The following is a 14,920-nucleotide window of genomic DNA, read 5'->3' as shown; positions in this document are numbered from 1 at the left end:
TGGAATCAGTCCTGGCTTCACTCTGTGTCGTTGGGCACTTTGCATACCCTCTCTGAGCCTCAGTTTGCTCATTTGTAATGTGGAGAGGAGAGACTTAATACAGCCAAGGTTTTTTAAAAATAAGAAATTACCTGTGGGTCACGTCATTTTTTTAATAATCAATTTGTAAAAGTCAAGAAGGGAGTTTATAGGCATTTGGGCATGACTCATAAGTTGGGAACCCATACTGTTGTCTGTTTTTCTGTTGCCAATAGTCTTTCATGATGTCACAGTTTTATGATGGAATTTTAGAAGTATTAGCCTTGACCAGCTGGAAATAATATAGTTAACTTTCAGGTTAGATTCCAATGTCTAAGAGACCCCATTTAGCTAACTCAACTCCAGCAACAGTCACCTTCTGTGGTGAGACTTGTAGACAGTAGTTCCAGAAAAATCTTAGGCAGCCTGTTACTTAGGGTAAGTGCTTTTGGTCAGCCTAATGCTCAGACCCAGGGAGAGGATTTATGCCAGTAGTAAGTACCCAAGGCCAAAAGGCTGCAGTCAAGGTGGGGGGCTGGGGCTGTAGGAGGTGGCTGAGTCGGCCCATAATGTTGGGAGTCTGAGTGGTAGATAACTTCTCCCTATCCAGGGAGGAAGTGGGAGCCTGAGGCAGAGGATGGAGTGGGAAGGAGTTGGTAGTGAGAGCTGGACATGCCTAATGCCTCTTTCCTCTCTCCATTCACTCCCTCTATTCTCCCCCCTCCCCCCCCAGTGATCTGTGCTTCAGTTAGAAGAGGGATCCCGACTCAGAGAACCTGGCTTCTGGTCCTGGGCCTTCCTCTCGGTGTCTTATGATCTGGGCAAACCCCATAATCTCTCTGGACTTTGGTTTCCTCCTGTGCAAAGTGGGGCTCCTCTGCCTTCCCTGCCTTCTTCGTGGGGTTAGGATAGCAAACGAGAGATGCCCAGGAAAGCACAAATTTTATAAATCGCAAAGTACTCTGCAAACAGAAGGCATCTCCATTAAACAATGATTGAGCCCACCCACTCAACTGGACTTGCTGGCTCCTGGCCCACCAGGAAGTCAGAAGAGCTCCATTACTTGGCTGCTGGAACTCAGTTTTAGTTTCCCGTCGGACACACGGGGGTGATACCAATTGTCCTCCTGTTTCATGGAGCTGTGGTGAGAATCACAGTAGATCATGTAGGTGCCAGAGTTTAATGTGTTGTCAATCACAGTAATAATAGTACAGAAGAAAGTTCACGCTCCTGGCCTGCATTTGAAGAGCCTCTGAAATCTGGCAACGCCCTCCTTGCAGATCTGTGCCTCTGCATAGGGACTCTGGCCCTCGCCAGGTTCCTCACACCCCAGGCCTCTGGGTACCCCACATCTCAGCACTCAAGTCACATACCAAGCTGACTATGATTAAATCTTCTCCCCCCTGGGGACTGCCTGCTATGGGAGGACACTGGGCTGTGAGTAGCATGACTGTCATTTCACATTTCCTAGCATTTAGTGCCAAGGTACACAGTTGGCACTCCACAAATGCGGAATAAATGAATTATGTTTCAATGTTCTTAACATATTTGCCCATTACACCTAGCCCAGGTCATATAGCTCCGGTTCCATTAACTACTTTTGTTGTTGCTGTTTAATTGAAAGCAGTAAGAAGTCTGAAGAGAAGCTGAGTGTCAGTAGCCCTGAGTTCTAGGAGAAAAGAGCCAGGGGATGTGTAGGCAGTGACTCAGGCTAAAAAAGTGGTGGACAAGGCTGTGGGGTTATGAGTCCTAAATCTCAAGTTCAGGTCCTAGCTGTCATTTATTATCTGGATTCCTTGGACTTGAGAACAAATATCTTAGCTTCAATTTCACCAGTAAGAAAGAGAGATTCCTTCCTTACTCGTTCAGAGCAGTGGGGCAAGAACCAGATGCCATATATGGAAACCACAATACCAATTTTTATTGAACTGTGCGAGGTCAGAACCCTAAGGGTTCTATTGCTTGCTTATTTCTCTAGCATTTCCTAATAGGGCCTGAAGAAGGCACTATAGCCCAGGAGCTGGGTTGGCCAGGGAGAAAATTCGCCTGTGGGTCCACCCCTTCCCTCCCTCCTCCCACCACAGCTTCACCCCTCCCCATACACACGTATAGTTGACAAATAGCCTCCAGCCCCACAACCTGCCTGTAAGTTTTCCTGCTGCAGATGAAAAGCAAAACATTCTCTCCCTTTTGCATAATTGCAGGGCGCAGGCTGACTTCTCTAAGTTTTGTGATATAAGTGGAAAGACTGATCACCACATACATGTTCATGGCCAGGATTGGGATCCCGATAGTTTTCTGACATCTTTTGCCATTAGCACAGATCTTTCTTGGGCACTGCTTTGCCCCTGGAAGCATTATTTCTGGGAAGGAATTTGAAGTTGGTTGTCAGAGTAAATGGTCAGATTAGAAGCAGGTGTGACGGTTGAGTTAGTTTGTTCTGTGTCCGCCATCCCAGGGGAGCAGGGAACAGGTAGGGATTATGTGGAGGAATAAGCAGAAGAGGCAAGGGGTGAGTGTTGAGGGAATTCCTGTTGCCTTGGCCTTGGGCAAGTTACTGTACTTCTTCATCTATAAAATGGGAATGACGGCAGTGACTTTCTCATAGAGCTGCATGAGGAATGAAGAATAAGGTCACAGCAGTGAGCTACCTAGAGAAGCAGAGGGCACAGCGCTCAATGAGTCGGCTGTCTGGGAAGGTGGCTCCTCTGCACGGCTGTCTACTGCCCCTTCTGCAAGTCGCAGGATAGAGCATTAATGGTGACCATCCCTAGGCACGGAAAGAGGTCAGTTGGATTTCTAAGGCGTTTGTGTGCTGACGTGGCAAAGGTGGATGCCGGGAATGTGGCATTGGCTGAAGGGGTCACAGAGAAGAGGCAGAAAGAAGAAGCGTTGGCAGCTGCCTACTGAGGAATAGCCTTGATTGGAGCCACCTTATTGACCATTGTGGGTAGGGCCTGTGGCCTCAGGCCGAGTGGGTCAAGAGGTCAGACAGGCCATGGGAGGCAGCACGTAGGGCCTGACCCCCTCCACCTCTGGTTTCCCAGGCCTGCTGCCTGCTGCCCGGATCGGGTAAGAGCCAGGGAAGTGGGGGGCTCCCAGGAAAACAGAAAAGCCAAGAGCCATGTTGTGGTTTCAGTTCTTGCCAGTGAGATTGAAAAATACACAAAACTTGAACCCCATGAGAGCCGGGGGCCAGCCCCCACCCCATCTTCAAGGCTCCCACCACCTTCATTGTCCAGGGGGCTCTTTCTGTCATGGAGTCCCCATGAGACCTGGAGAATTCATGGTTTGCCACCTAAATTCTCCAGTCCATCCTGTCCCTGCTTGGTAGGTAAAAAAAGAAGTACTTTCCCTCCAGCTTGTCCTGGCTTGACAATTCTGCTGGGCACCGAGGTGATTTCAGTGTCTCCCCAGCATGGCGCAATCCCGAGTTTAAGCTGATCTCCTCTGAATTCTTCCTGTTTCAGGGCCCCAGACTGGCCCTGTGACATCCTTAGATAAGAGTTGAGCTCTGAACAGTTCCTCTGGCCTCTGAGATGTCACCACTGGCCCTGGAGTGTCCGTGGAACAGGCTGGCACTGAGCTGAGTGCCCCTTGATGGGGGTTGGGAGTGGTGGTGTGGAAGGCGTGGCATGGGCAGTGCTGGTGAGCGAGGTGGTGGGTGTGTCTGGGGTGGGAGCACCTGGTCACCTGTCCCCTCTCCTGCAGGCCTCCCCTGTGTACAGCTTCAGCTTTCCTCGCAGGAAATTGGAGTAGATTCGGAAAAGTTTGCACAAAGTATCAACAGTGAATGTTCGGAGTGGAGCAGGAGAGACTGTTGCAGCTGGAAGGGCGATGGCTTCCTTCTGCCAAGGAGAGAACAGAAGGTTACTGCTGTGCCAGGGATCCTAGAGGAAGATGGCGTTTGGAATAGAATTGGAGGGGGCATGAGGAAAGCCTCAGTATTTCTCGGCAGGACCCTTCTCCCATTTTACAGAAAGGGCAGAGTGTGAGGGAGGGTCTACTCCTACACACCTGGGCTCCCAGCGCCCGAAGTAGGGAAGTGAGGCTTCGCAGGCCGCTGATGGCTTTGTCCACACGCAGCTGCAGGGTCTCAGATGGCTGGGAGGAGTTGGCCAATAGGGCCTGGCCCCGCAGGATGGCTTCTGAGAGCAGGGCCAGGCCCTGCCAGACGTCCACAGCCTGCTGCTCAACCTAAACGGAGCAGAGACTTAAAGTCATCCAGCCCAAGCCAGCCCCTTCCTCCCGCTCAGCAGGCCCAAGCACCTCGCTGAGCAAAGAGCAGGCATGCAATAAGATTTGTGGAATGAATGAATGAACAAACGAATGAACATATTCCATTCAGCCCTCATCGTTACTGCTCCTTTTCTGTTCTCTCTCTAGCGTTCTCCCTTCCACCCTATCGGGCTCTCACAATGAGACTCTCCAAGAAGAAGGAAAAAATGAACTCACCTCCATCCTCTTCCAAGCATAGAAGTTAACCTTGGTGTCTGGGACGGTGATATTCTCACTGAAGCTGCAACCTTCCCCACAGCCCATCTGAAATGCACAACACTGTGAGTCAGGGTGCCCAAGAGCTCCTGGTCCGGCAGCCCATGGGCCATAGGTCCCAGCTTTGCCTCTTACCTAACTTACAGGTGTGGGTTAGAGGCTACCAGTTTTATCATTTTTACTGGGGGCTCTGACTTCCCACCTCCACCCCTGAACCAAGTGCCAGGTTGGAAGGAATCCAGCTTCCTGGATCTCGGAGGAGACCCCTGGACTCCTGAGAGGGAGTTCTGTGGAATGTCCCAGGGAGGAGGCCTCACCGTGACATTTTCAGCCTCCTTGGCCTCCAGGATGTACCTCTCCAGGACTCGGCTGTCACAGATGAGGTGTTGGGGGGCGCCCAGAACTGGGAGGCCCAGAGGAAGCAGCAAGGACAGCAGGAGCAGCACGGCAGAACTTTCTAAACAAAAAGAGCCAGGCTGGGTGTGAGGCGGAGAGGGGAGGAGAAGGGTTGGTTTGGAGGGGCAGGTCCACACTTCCCGCTCCTGGCTGGGGCCAGTCCTCCCCACCCCAACCTTCCAAGCGCTCAGGTTCTGCCTCCTTTGCCTTCATTCAATTGCTACCGTGCACACCCCACCCCCCAGCTACCGGCTCCACTTCTCGGGGCCAAACTTCAATCCTGTTGTGACAGAGGCTTTCCCTCTCCAAGATCCTGGTGGTTGCTCCAGCGCCCAGGTATCAACTACCTTCCCACCCGCATAGCAGCCCTTCTTTTCCCTGAATCCCCAAACTTCTTCCCCGTCTCCAGGTCACATTCCGCCTTTCTCAGGGACTCCCCGAGACCGGGTCCCACGTGGAGGCTGCCGCCCACCCCCCCCCGTCCTTCCGGGGTCCTCGGCAAGTCGCGGGTCCTTGAACCCAGCCACCTCGGGGCCAACAGCCCTAGCGGCAAATCCCTTCTCAAACACCGCCCGGGGCGGGAACTCCCCGGCGGGAGAGCACTCACCGCGCACCTCCATCTCCGCGCCCTGCCCAGCCGCTCAGCGACCGGGGGCTCCCCCGGCGCCCTCGTCCCGAGCCCTCATCCCGGGAAGCTCAGCAGGGCAGGGCCACCCCACGGGCCGGAGGAGGGGGCCACCGTCCAGGGGCCGCCGAGCCGGGGGTCGGGCCCAGCGAGCGCAGGGCCAGGAGCCGGGAGTACGCGAGGTGACCAGCCGGCGTTGGCCCAGGGACTGCGGCTGCGGCCGGGGGTCGGGGCTGTTATCAGCATGTGTGCGTGCGTGTGCGGGGGTGGGGGAGCCGTGTGCGTGAGGGGTCGCCGGAGGGGGGCCAGAGGGTCAGAGCAGGGGGCAGGACGCCTGGGTCGCGGGCTCGCCGGGGCGGGAGCGGATCCGCGGTAGGCACGTGTGCAGGGACACCCGTCTGCCCGCCAGACCCCGGGTTGCGGAGGTGTAGCTGGCTGCGCACTGGCAGGTTGGGCAGAACGCCTGCGCTTGGGAGAGGAGAGCCACTCTGAGAAAGGCTGGGGGCGTCCCGGTCTTGGGCGGGGGCGCAGAGCTGCGAGTGCCTGCGTTCCTGCGAGGCGGCAGGGTCTGAAAGCCAGTAAAATGGCAAGGGCAAGTCAGTTGCCTTCCTTCTCACATGTTCTGTACTTGCTCTAGAACCAGTGTTGTTCACGCTGAGGAATTTGATGGGGGCGCACGGAGCAAGAAATGTGGGGGGGTCTTCTCCCCCCCCCCACACGCTCCTCACTTTCTAGGACACTGAAAACCCAGGAATAGAACATTTACGGCACAAAGCACATGATATGCTGTGCAAGACACACATGCACTTTGACATCTGTTTCTTTGACCTGTGATATAGGCTAGCTTGCAAGGCAGAATTCTTACAAACTCTGAAATAGAGCTAACCCCCAGAGTGATGGCAGTTTGGATTTGCAGCTAAGCTTTTGTGGCTTCTAGAAAGCCCTGAGGCAGGGGGACAAGCTCCCCAGAGCAAGTGTGCAAGCCTGGCTGGCTCTCAAACCTCGGAAAGCGGCCTCAGCCTCTGCGCCTCAGTGTCCTTATCTGTCAAATGGGTGTGATGAAAATACCAATCTCACCTCACACAGATTTCATAAGACAGCAAAGTCCTATCAATACAGGTGGTTATATATATTCCTTCACTCCCTACCCCATCCCATGATATTAGAGATATTTTATTCATGTGTTCACTGCCTTCTTTGTGCAAGACACTTGACTGCGCACTTTGTAGAACAAAAAGATGTGGAGACCTCGTTCCTGCCTCCTGGAGCTTGTAGTTTACTATAGAAATAAGATGGATGCGTCTTCGTGTGTGACAAAGACTGGCGTGCACAGAGCTAAGCTGTAAGAGTTTGGAAGAGGGAGAACTCCTCTATCTGGGGGAATCAAGGAAGCTTTGATGAGGGAGGTGGCAGTGAGCTTAGCCTTGAAGGGTGGGTAGGAGTGATGTGCGGTGGGTGTGGGAGGCCAATTCAGCAAAATGAAAGGAGGGTCAGGTGTGTTTGGGTGGAGGCTGCAGGGAAGGGAGAGGTGGAGATCAAGCCAGAGTGCTGGTTAGGGAGGGGTCAGGTTATGAGGGACCTGGAATGCCACTCTGAGAAATTTGGGTTTTGTTTGGAAAGAGTGGGAAATGTTCATTCATTCAAGAAATATTTGTTTCTTCAAGAAATTAATATTCATTTAATATATATATATATACACACACACACACACTCTTGGCCAGAACCTGGGGATAGAGCAGTGAATAAAACAGACAAGAATGCCTGCTCTGGTAGAACTGATATTCTAGTGGAGAGGCAGCCCATAAACACAAAAATGAATAAAAATAGAGGGTCTCCGATGGCAAAGAGGACTAAGAACAGTCCCTAAAGGGGACCAGGAGTGTTGGAAGAGTTTGCAATTTTATATCAGACAGGCAGGGATGCATGCTGCGAAGATGACCTGAATGAAGCCCTGACTGAGGTGAGGGAGGGAGCCATGGGGTGCGGGGGAGCAAGATCAAAGAGATGTTCAGAAAGATGAATGGAGAGGCTGCTGTGTTTCTGGTAGAAAGTAATGAGGGCCTGACTGCCTCAGCCCCTACTTCCCTACCCTCCGCTCACCTCCAGCCTCCTCTGGGGGCCCTCCCTGGACCTGGTGTACGGATGTCGGTCTGCATGCCCCATTATGCCTTCTGGTCCTAGTTTCCCTCTCAGCACCAGGCAGGCTCCCAGCCCTTCTTGGCCCTCAGATCCTGGTTCTGCTCCCTTCCCAGATCCCAGCTGTGGAACAAGCACACACACACTCACGTCCACACACGTCCACACATGCGTTTTGTCCCGACCCCCATACCCCCCAGGCTCTGCTCTCCCAGTTGTCTGACTCCTGCGTCACTGCCCTGACCTGACCATGACGAGGAGACCAGGGACAGATGGGGAGGAGTGTAGACACAGCCCAGGAGAGGGAGGAGGGAAGGAGCCTCTCTGTGATGTGGGACCTGCCCCTCCCTCCCCTCTGACGTCAGAGGCTCCTAGGCCCCTACCTTAGAGAAAGGAAGGAAGATGGGCCATGAGCACAGCCTGTAGGTGCTAGGGCCTGCAGGTGCTGGTTCATCCCCTGTGGCTTTTGGAAAGAGCTATGATTGCAGCTTGGGAGAGAGGGTAGAGGAGAGGGTCTTGGTCCACCCCACACCCAATCTCTAAACTGTGTAATCCTGCTAAAGGGGCAGGGGCTAGTTTGGAGCCCCACTTCAACCCAGGTGCTCTTGGTTACTGCCCAGCAATATCTGTCCTCATCAGGGGACCCTGAGGAGCAGGAAGAAATCAGGAAGCTACAGTACCTGCAGCTCCTCCTCCAATGCCCACCACCCCCTGCCCAGTGCCCCCTCCATCTGCCTGCTTATGTTTCTCTGACATGGTGTTGACCCAGTCCTAGCATCACTGCAGGGGGCCTCCTCATTGACTCCTCCAGTTAATTCCCAACTCTGCTGCTAGATGGACTTTCCCATTGAATAGCCTCTTTTGAGTCACTCCCCTGAGCAGGAGCCTGCAATGGCTCCCTGTTGCCTCAGAACTAAAACCCTCTGTGTTCTGTCACCAACCTACCTCTCCAGCCTATTCTCCCACTTTGCTCATTACCGCTCCGTCCATCACATGAGCTCAGTTAGATGGCTTGCAGCTTCCTGTCCTTTGCTCACTCCGTGCCTTCTACCTGGATCAGCCAGCCTCCCACACTCTCTCGCCTTTTCTTCAAAGCCCAAACCCAAGCATTACCTCCTCTATGAAACCTTCCCTGACCCCCAGCAGAAAGTTGTCTCCTTCCTCTGTGCTGCCATTTTTATACATCTTACATGCCTCTCAACTGTCAAGGTTGAGCACTGCACAACTCCAGGGGGTGTCATTCATGTAGACTTTGATGGGAATGGTACCCTCTGGAGTCATGTAGCACAGGTGCCCTATTAATCGGAGAAGAGAGCGAAGGACAGTGTTAACAGGTCTTGTTCACCGTGGTACCCACCAGGCACCCAGCACGTTTCCTGTTTATGGTCATCACTCATGTCTGACTTCCATTATGTCCCCAAACACTTCAGCCAGAGATTGACCTAGAGGAGGGAAGTAATCCATTCATCTTCAGAGTGGTGCTTGCTGAAGCCATGCCTGGACAACCTAGCTCTGGGATCATGGGGACTTACAGGGCCTTCCTCTAGTTCCTGAGCAGGCAGCCACTGAGGCAGGGTCTGAAAAGGGACAGTTGTTACCAGAGGATGGCGGGGGTGGAGGCAGGCTCTGTTCCCTGGAGTCTTCCTGGCAGCCAATTCAAATTGAAAATCCAACGAGAAGCAAATTTACAGCCCCCCTGAGCTGTCCCAGACCCCAGGCAGCACGAAGTCCCAGCTGCCTTGAGTCGGGCTGGGGATGAGGGGGGCCTCTGGGCCTCTCCTCCCTCCTTTCCAAGCAGTGGCTTCTTGGCTTGACTTGGGAGTTCAGCCAGTGGCCCAGAAGACCTTCTGTGCTAGGAAGTGAGGTGGCCGGGGATCTTGGAGGATGCGGTGGGGGAGCGCTTCCTGACCCTTGGGGAACTGGGAAGGGAGCAAGAATGCTGGAGAAGGGATTCCTGCTGGATAACCAAAGAAAAGTCCTGTGCAAAGGTCAATTTGGAGAAATTGAGGCAAGGCCTGTTTTCTTGGCTACAGAGTAGCCTGGAGAACCAGATGTAGGTTACTGTTCTCAGCAAGCAGCTCTGTGGCCAGGGGTCTAAAGGGGTTGTCCAGTAAACAGGGACAGTAGGTTCGTGGCCTGAGCTTTACCACTTAGTAGCACCTGACTTGGGCAAGTGACTTTACCTCTGAGCCTTGTTTCTGTAGAATGGGGGTGGTGAAAATGATTGTAATCGCTTCCCTGGGCTGTTGTGGGATTATATAATGCCTGGTGTAGGGTGATCAATAAAGGCTAGGTGTTATTTCTACACTGCTTTATTATCCCTGCTATTTGTCCTCACTTTGGAAGCCTGGAGACCAAACCCCCACCATTTTCTTTGGCCTTCCTCCAGCATCTTCCATTGTTCCCTCTGAGGAGCTAGGCACAGGTTCATGGCACCTTTTCTCTGGTATTGTAGCTGTCCCACCAAGCATCTCACTGGAAGAAGTCATGAGAATAGTGGGGTCTGGACAGAAGTACACATTGACTGCACTTTGGAGAAACTTGTCCCTGAACATAACTGAGTGAAACGGCATTATTATAGGAGTTGGAGGTGGGTTAAGACACAGATATCAAGACAAGTCTCAAATTTAGTTAATTCAAACCAGAGATTTCTTGCGCCATCAATGAGGGTCCCCAGAGAAGCCTAAAGACCTTGGACGGAATGAAGCCTTTGGGCCCATCCTAGACAAGCAGGGCTCCCAGAGCAATAATACCTCCACCCTGAGCTCCAGAACCAGTCTAGATTTCTATGAAAAGTGTCAGCCCACATTTCTAGCTCACAAGTATCACTGAATATTCCTAAGCTCCTTCCCTTATCACCCACCCTATATCAGAAGATGGAGCTGCTGAATTGGCCAGAGTAACTTTCCTATCCAAACAAAAATAAAATGAGAAAGTTCTAACTGAAACAAAACACTACTGAAAATATCAGTGGGAGTAATGTTTTTCTCCCACGAAACGTCTTTGCACATGTACAATTGTGAATACAAAAGTTTCATTTTGTATTGGGGCTCGGGGACTTTTTAAGGATTTTGCATGGACTCTACTGAGCAGTCCTATAGGCTCTTCCTATTTGAAGGAACAGAGACCAAGAGCTACCTAAGGGAAGTTTATAGTAGCCTTAAACATACTTAAACATCCAAATCTAGCAAATTATTTACCCAAATTGTCCATGGTTCACTGAGAACTGGCGGGTTACAGGAGCCTATTGTTTCACACCACAGGCATTCCACATCTGTATATGTGAGCCCTTCTGCTCATGTCTTATTTCATGAACCTGCAAATAATGTTAGTACTTTCAGGAAAGCATATTTTTCTTGCAGTAAACAATATTCCTAGACTAAGTTGGATGGGACCTAGGAGATCTGGTGAAGGGGGAGCTCCATCCTCCGCTTACATGTTTCCAGCGACGAGACCTTCGATGTTCTCCAGGGGAGCAGAGGCTTGTTATGGAGTAGACAGCAAGCTGTCCTCCTGTGCATCCACCCATTCACTCGTCACTCCGTTCATTCACTTGTCGGATATTTATTTGTTACTGGATTGGGCAATGACATCACTTCTTCTCTTTGAGGTTACCTCATCAGTTTGATAACTAATTCCCCTGATCACCCCACCTATAGAACAGAACAGACTTCGTAAAAAAATTAACTTTTTCTTATTACAAAAACAATATGCGGGGCCGGCCCGGTGACTCAAGTGGTTGGAGCACTGTGCTCCTAACGCCACCAAAGGCCACCGGTTCGATTCCCATATGGTCCAGTGAGCTGCGCCCTCTACAGCTAAGATTGTGAACAAGGACTCTCCCTGGAGCTGGGCTGCTGTGAGCAGCTGGAGGTTGGCGTGAGCTGCTGCGGACTTCTGCGGACTGCTGTGGGCTGCTGCGGACTTCTGTGGGCTGCTGTGGGCTGCTGCGGACTGCTGTGGGCTGATGAGTGCTGCCAAGAACCACCGGCAGCCAGCGTGAGTGGCCGGCAGCCTCATGAGCGGCCGGCAGCCGGCAGCTGGCGAAAGCTGCCGTGAGCTGCTGTGAGCAGCCAAGGTACGACAGGCGACCGACTTCCTCAGCCGGAGGGGAGTGCAAGGCTCATAACACCAGCATGGGCCAGGGAGCTGTGTCCTACACAACTAGACTGAGAAACAACGGCTTGAACCAGAGTGGCGGGGGCGGGGGTAGGCAAAAGAAAGGGGGGATAAAACCCAACAATATGTGATCATTGAAAAAGTTGAAAAGATAGGCTAAACAAACAAAAAAGACCCATAAATTAAAAAGCACCCATAATGCCATTTGGGAGACGGAGTTTTAAGTGGCCATTTTCACAAACTTCTTTCTTGGTGGAATAAGCTTTGCCTCACTCCAAATCACTGTGCTGCTGGACATCTGTTCCCTAAGGAACTACATTCCACACATACTTCTAGTCCAACTTCTCCAAGGGTTCAAGGGTGTGTGGAACATACCATTTTTCCTCCAACTCTTGACCATGCACCAGGCACTCACCTGGCACATAATATGGGGACCTTCACCAGGAGCATTACAAGCCTCTCCAAAACCAGTTCATGTGTCCTGAGGGCCTGTCTTCTTCCCTGCCAGGCAAGCCACAGAGCCTGACAGAACTAAAACTCAGCTTTGTGATTCAAACACACACAAATCACCTTCCTCCCCCTCTCCTATCCCCACTAAGAGCTCCCAAACCTTTCCTTAGCAAAATGGCTCATATGAACAAGAGCAACCCTTACTATTTATTGAGCCCTTACTAATGCCAAGACAGCTCCAAGCACTATGCAAATTATTTGTCTTTAAAGTCTGTCTGTCCTGCTTCCTATTGGACGTTAGAGGACCAATGGTTTGCACCTCTCCAGGAAGGCCTGCTGCCTAACACAAACCACTACAACTGATGGATGCTGAGCTATGGCTGATGAGCAAATGTCTACACCTGCCTCCAAGATAAGCATTTGAATTCTGGCTTCTGAGGATGTTTTTGAAGTAGGAGGTTATTAGGCACTCATTGTGGGCTCTGCAGCTGTTGAGTAAAAAGAAGTGAGGGGAACTGCATTTGGACATACCTTCTGCCCCCACCACTTTCCCATTTCTCAAGTTTTGATGGAAGACACTTCAGAGAGCCAGTAGATGGGGGGCAGGGGGGAGGGTGTTGGACAGAGGCTGTTCTCAAACTCTCTTCTGACTTCCCTACAGAAAGGATGGAGTTCCCTACCCCGCGCACCACTCCTGGACTCTAGTAGATGCAGGAGCCTTCCCTTCACCTCCTACCTGTCCCCACACACTCAAGGGTGCACCCCACACTCTCTTTTCCTTCAGTGGCAACGTCTAGGAGCTGTTCGTGTAAACGTGCCACTTAGCAAAGCCGCCCTGGCAAGCTGTGAGAGAACATGGAGTAGAAACAACAAACAAATAGACTGGGAGACAAAGCTGCCAAAACAAACGCAAAAGGGATGCCTGCCACCACCTCAGCTGGGGCCAGGCCAGGAGCACAGAGACACGAACACAGACGTGCAGGGAGACACATAGTTCCATCCAGATCCCTGACAGCTTCCCACTCTGCTACTGGGGGCTCCAGGGCAAGGGAGACTTGCAGTCAAGGCCGATAGCGGAATGGGGGGCAGTGGGTGTGCGATAGGAGTCTTCCATCTGGTCTCTGCAGTCTCCTGCTTTCTAGCCACGCTGAGTGACTCTCCAACCCCAAAACACTCCTTGCCTACTCATGAATCCCCTTTGTGTATACCAATCCCTCTGCCAGATATGCCCTTTCCCCTCTTTCTTGCCTGGCAAACTATTAATCCTCCAAAATCCAGGTCAAAGGTGAAAGGATCTTAGACTCAGGAAGTTAGCCATTTCCTTCTCCACATTTCCATATCATGGCTACTATTACTTCTTATATAACATATCTTCCTCATTCACAAAAACTGTGTACCACCTTCCCAATTAAAGGGTGAGCTCCGTGAAGGCAGGGGCCGTTTTATACTCATCTTTGCATCCCCAGGGCCCAACCCAGGCCTTGGCGCACAACAGACACTCAGCACGTTCAGTTATTTGAATGAGGCATTCGTCCTTCTGTAAGGAGTGCGCTTCTTGAGCTGCTGGCAGTCACTCACCCAGCACCAAAGTCCCTCATCAATAGGAATACTCAAGCCAGAAGGGATTTTTGGATAAATAGGCTGATTTTCAGAACCCAAACCAAACTGCCTTCAAGCAAACTAGAGCAAAATTCTGTTACTAACCTTTAAATCAGACTTGCAAAATTGTGACCTCGACCAAAGTAAAAAACACAATTACATCATAACTAGTACACATGTGTGTATATATACCATGTTTCCCTGAAAATAAGACCTAACCAGAATATAAGCCCTAGCATGCTTTTTCAGGATGACATCTCCTGAACATAAGCCCTAATGTGTCTTTTGGAGCAAACCTTAATATAAGACCTGGTCTTATTTTCAGGGAAACACTATGTACATATATATATATCATGTATATGGTAATGTTGACATTTTTTCAGTTATCAATGAGTGGATATACCATTTAAGTTAAACTTTTTTTTACTTGCTTTTTAAAAGGCTAAATTGATTTCAAGACCCACAAATGGGTCAACATCCATTTTGATAAACATGACTCTAGCTTGATAAACATGAGAAATCAGATCCTTCTACAAATACCTCAGAAAGATTTATTATCTGTATGCCCAGTAATTCAGAGGGGGGTTTCCTTTTCCACTAGAGCAGCCCAACCAGAAGGGTCTGAAGGGCTCTGGACCATAGCTGCTTAGAACAATTTGGGCCCTGCAGGACCAGGAAGCAAACAAAGCTGTGTGTCAGTCCCTACCACAGAGCCTGATACAAAGGAGGCCCCAGTCTTTGCTTCCCTCGTCCTTAAACCCTCACCTTTCCTGTGATTGGAAATTGAAACCAGAACCTGACTTCTGAGCATACAACTATCCCAGCTGCATTCAGCAGGTGAGAGTGTACATCTTATCCATCCGGCCTGCGTCTGAGAGGACAAGAAATTTTAAAGCAAACATTGGGTTGTCAGGCTTCTGCATTATACTCAAGTTTGTTTTATGTTACATTGTCCATAGTACAATCTATGCTCTGTGAAGACAGGAAATACTTGGTTCCCTTCCTGCACCTAAATACTTGTCAAGTTTCCTACTCTCCTTTCCAGGTACGCACAGACTTTACACAGGGGAGAGGCAGTGGAAG

At 51.1% G+C, this 14,920-nt stretch overlaps 1 protein-coding gene across 1 annotated transcript; it reads right to left on the bottom strand.

Moving 5' to 3' along the window:
- Positions 1–3,707: 3,707 nt before the first annotated feature.
- Positions 3,708–5,528, bottom strand: EPO (erythropoietin). The gene is made up of 6 exons (XM_033110029.1): positions 5,323–5,528; positions 5,133–5,188; positions 4,830–4,969; positions 4,474–4,560; positions 4,036–4,215; positions 3,708–3,866 (listed from the first exon to the last, which is right to left on the bottom strand). The coding sequence occupies exons 1-6, from the start codon at positions 5,526–5,528 to the stop codon at positions 3,708–3,710; spliced, it is 828 nt and encodes a 275-aa protein (XP_032965920.1).
- Positions 5,529–14,920: the final 9,392 nt, after the last annotated feature.

The sequence above is a fragment of the Rhinolophus ferrumequinum genome, chromosome 7 (genome assembly GCF_004115265.2).
Source record: "Rhinolophus ferrumequinum isolate MPI-CBG mRhiFer1 chromosome 7, mRhiFer1_v1.p, whole genome shotgun sequence".
Taxonomy (NCBI): Eukaryota; Metazoa; Chordata; class Mammalia; order Chiroptera; family Rhinolophidae; genus Rhinolophus; species Rhinolophus ferrumequinum.
This window is presented reverse-complemented; position numbering and strand designations above follow the sequence as displayed.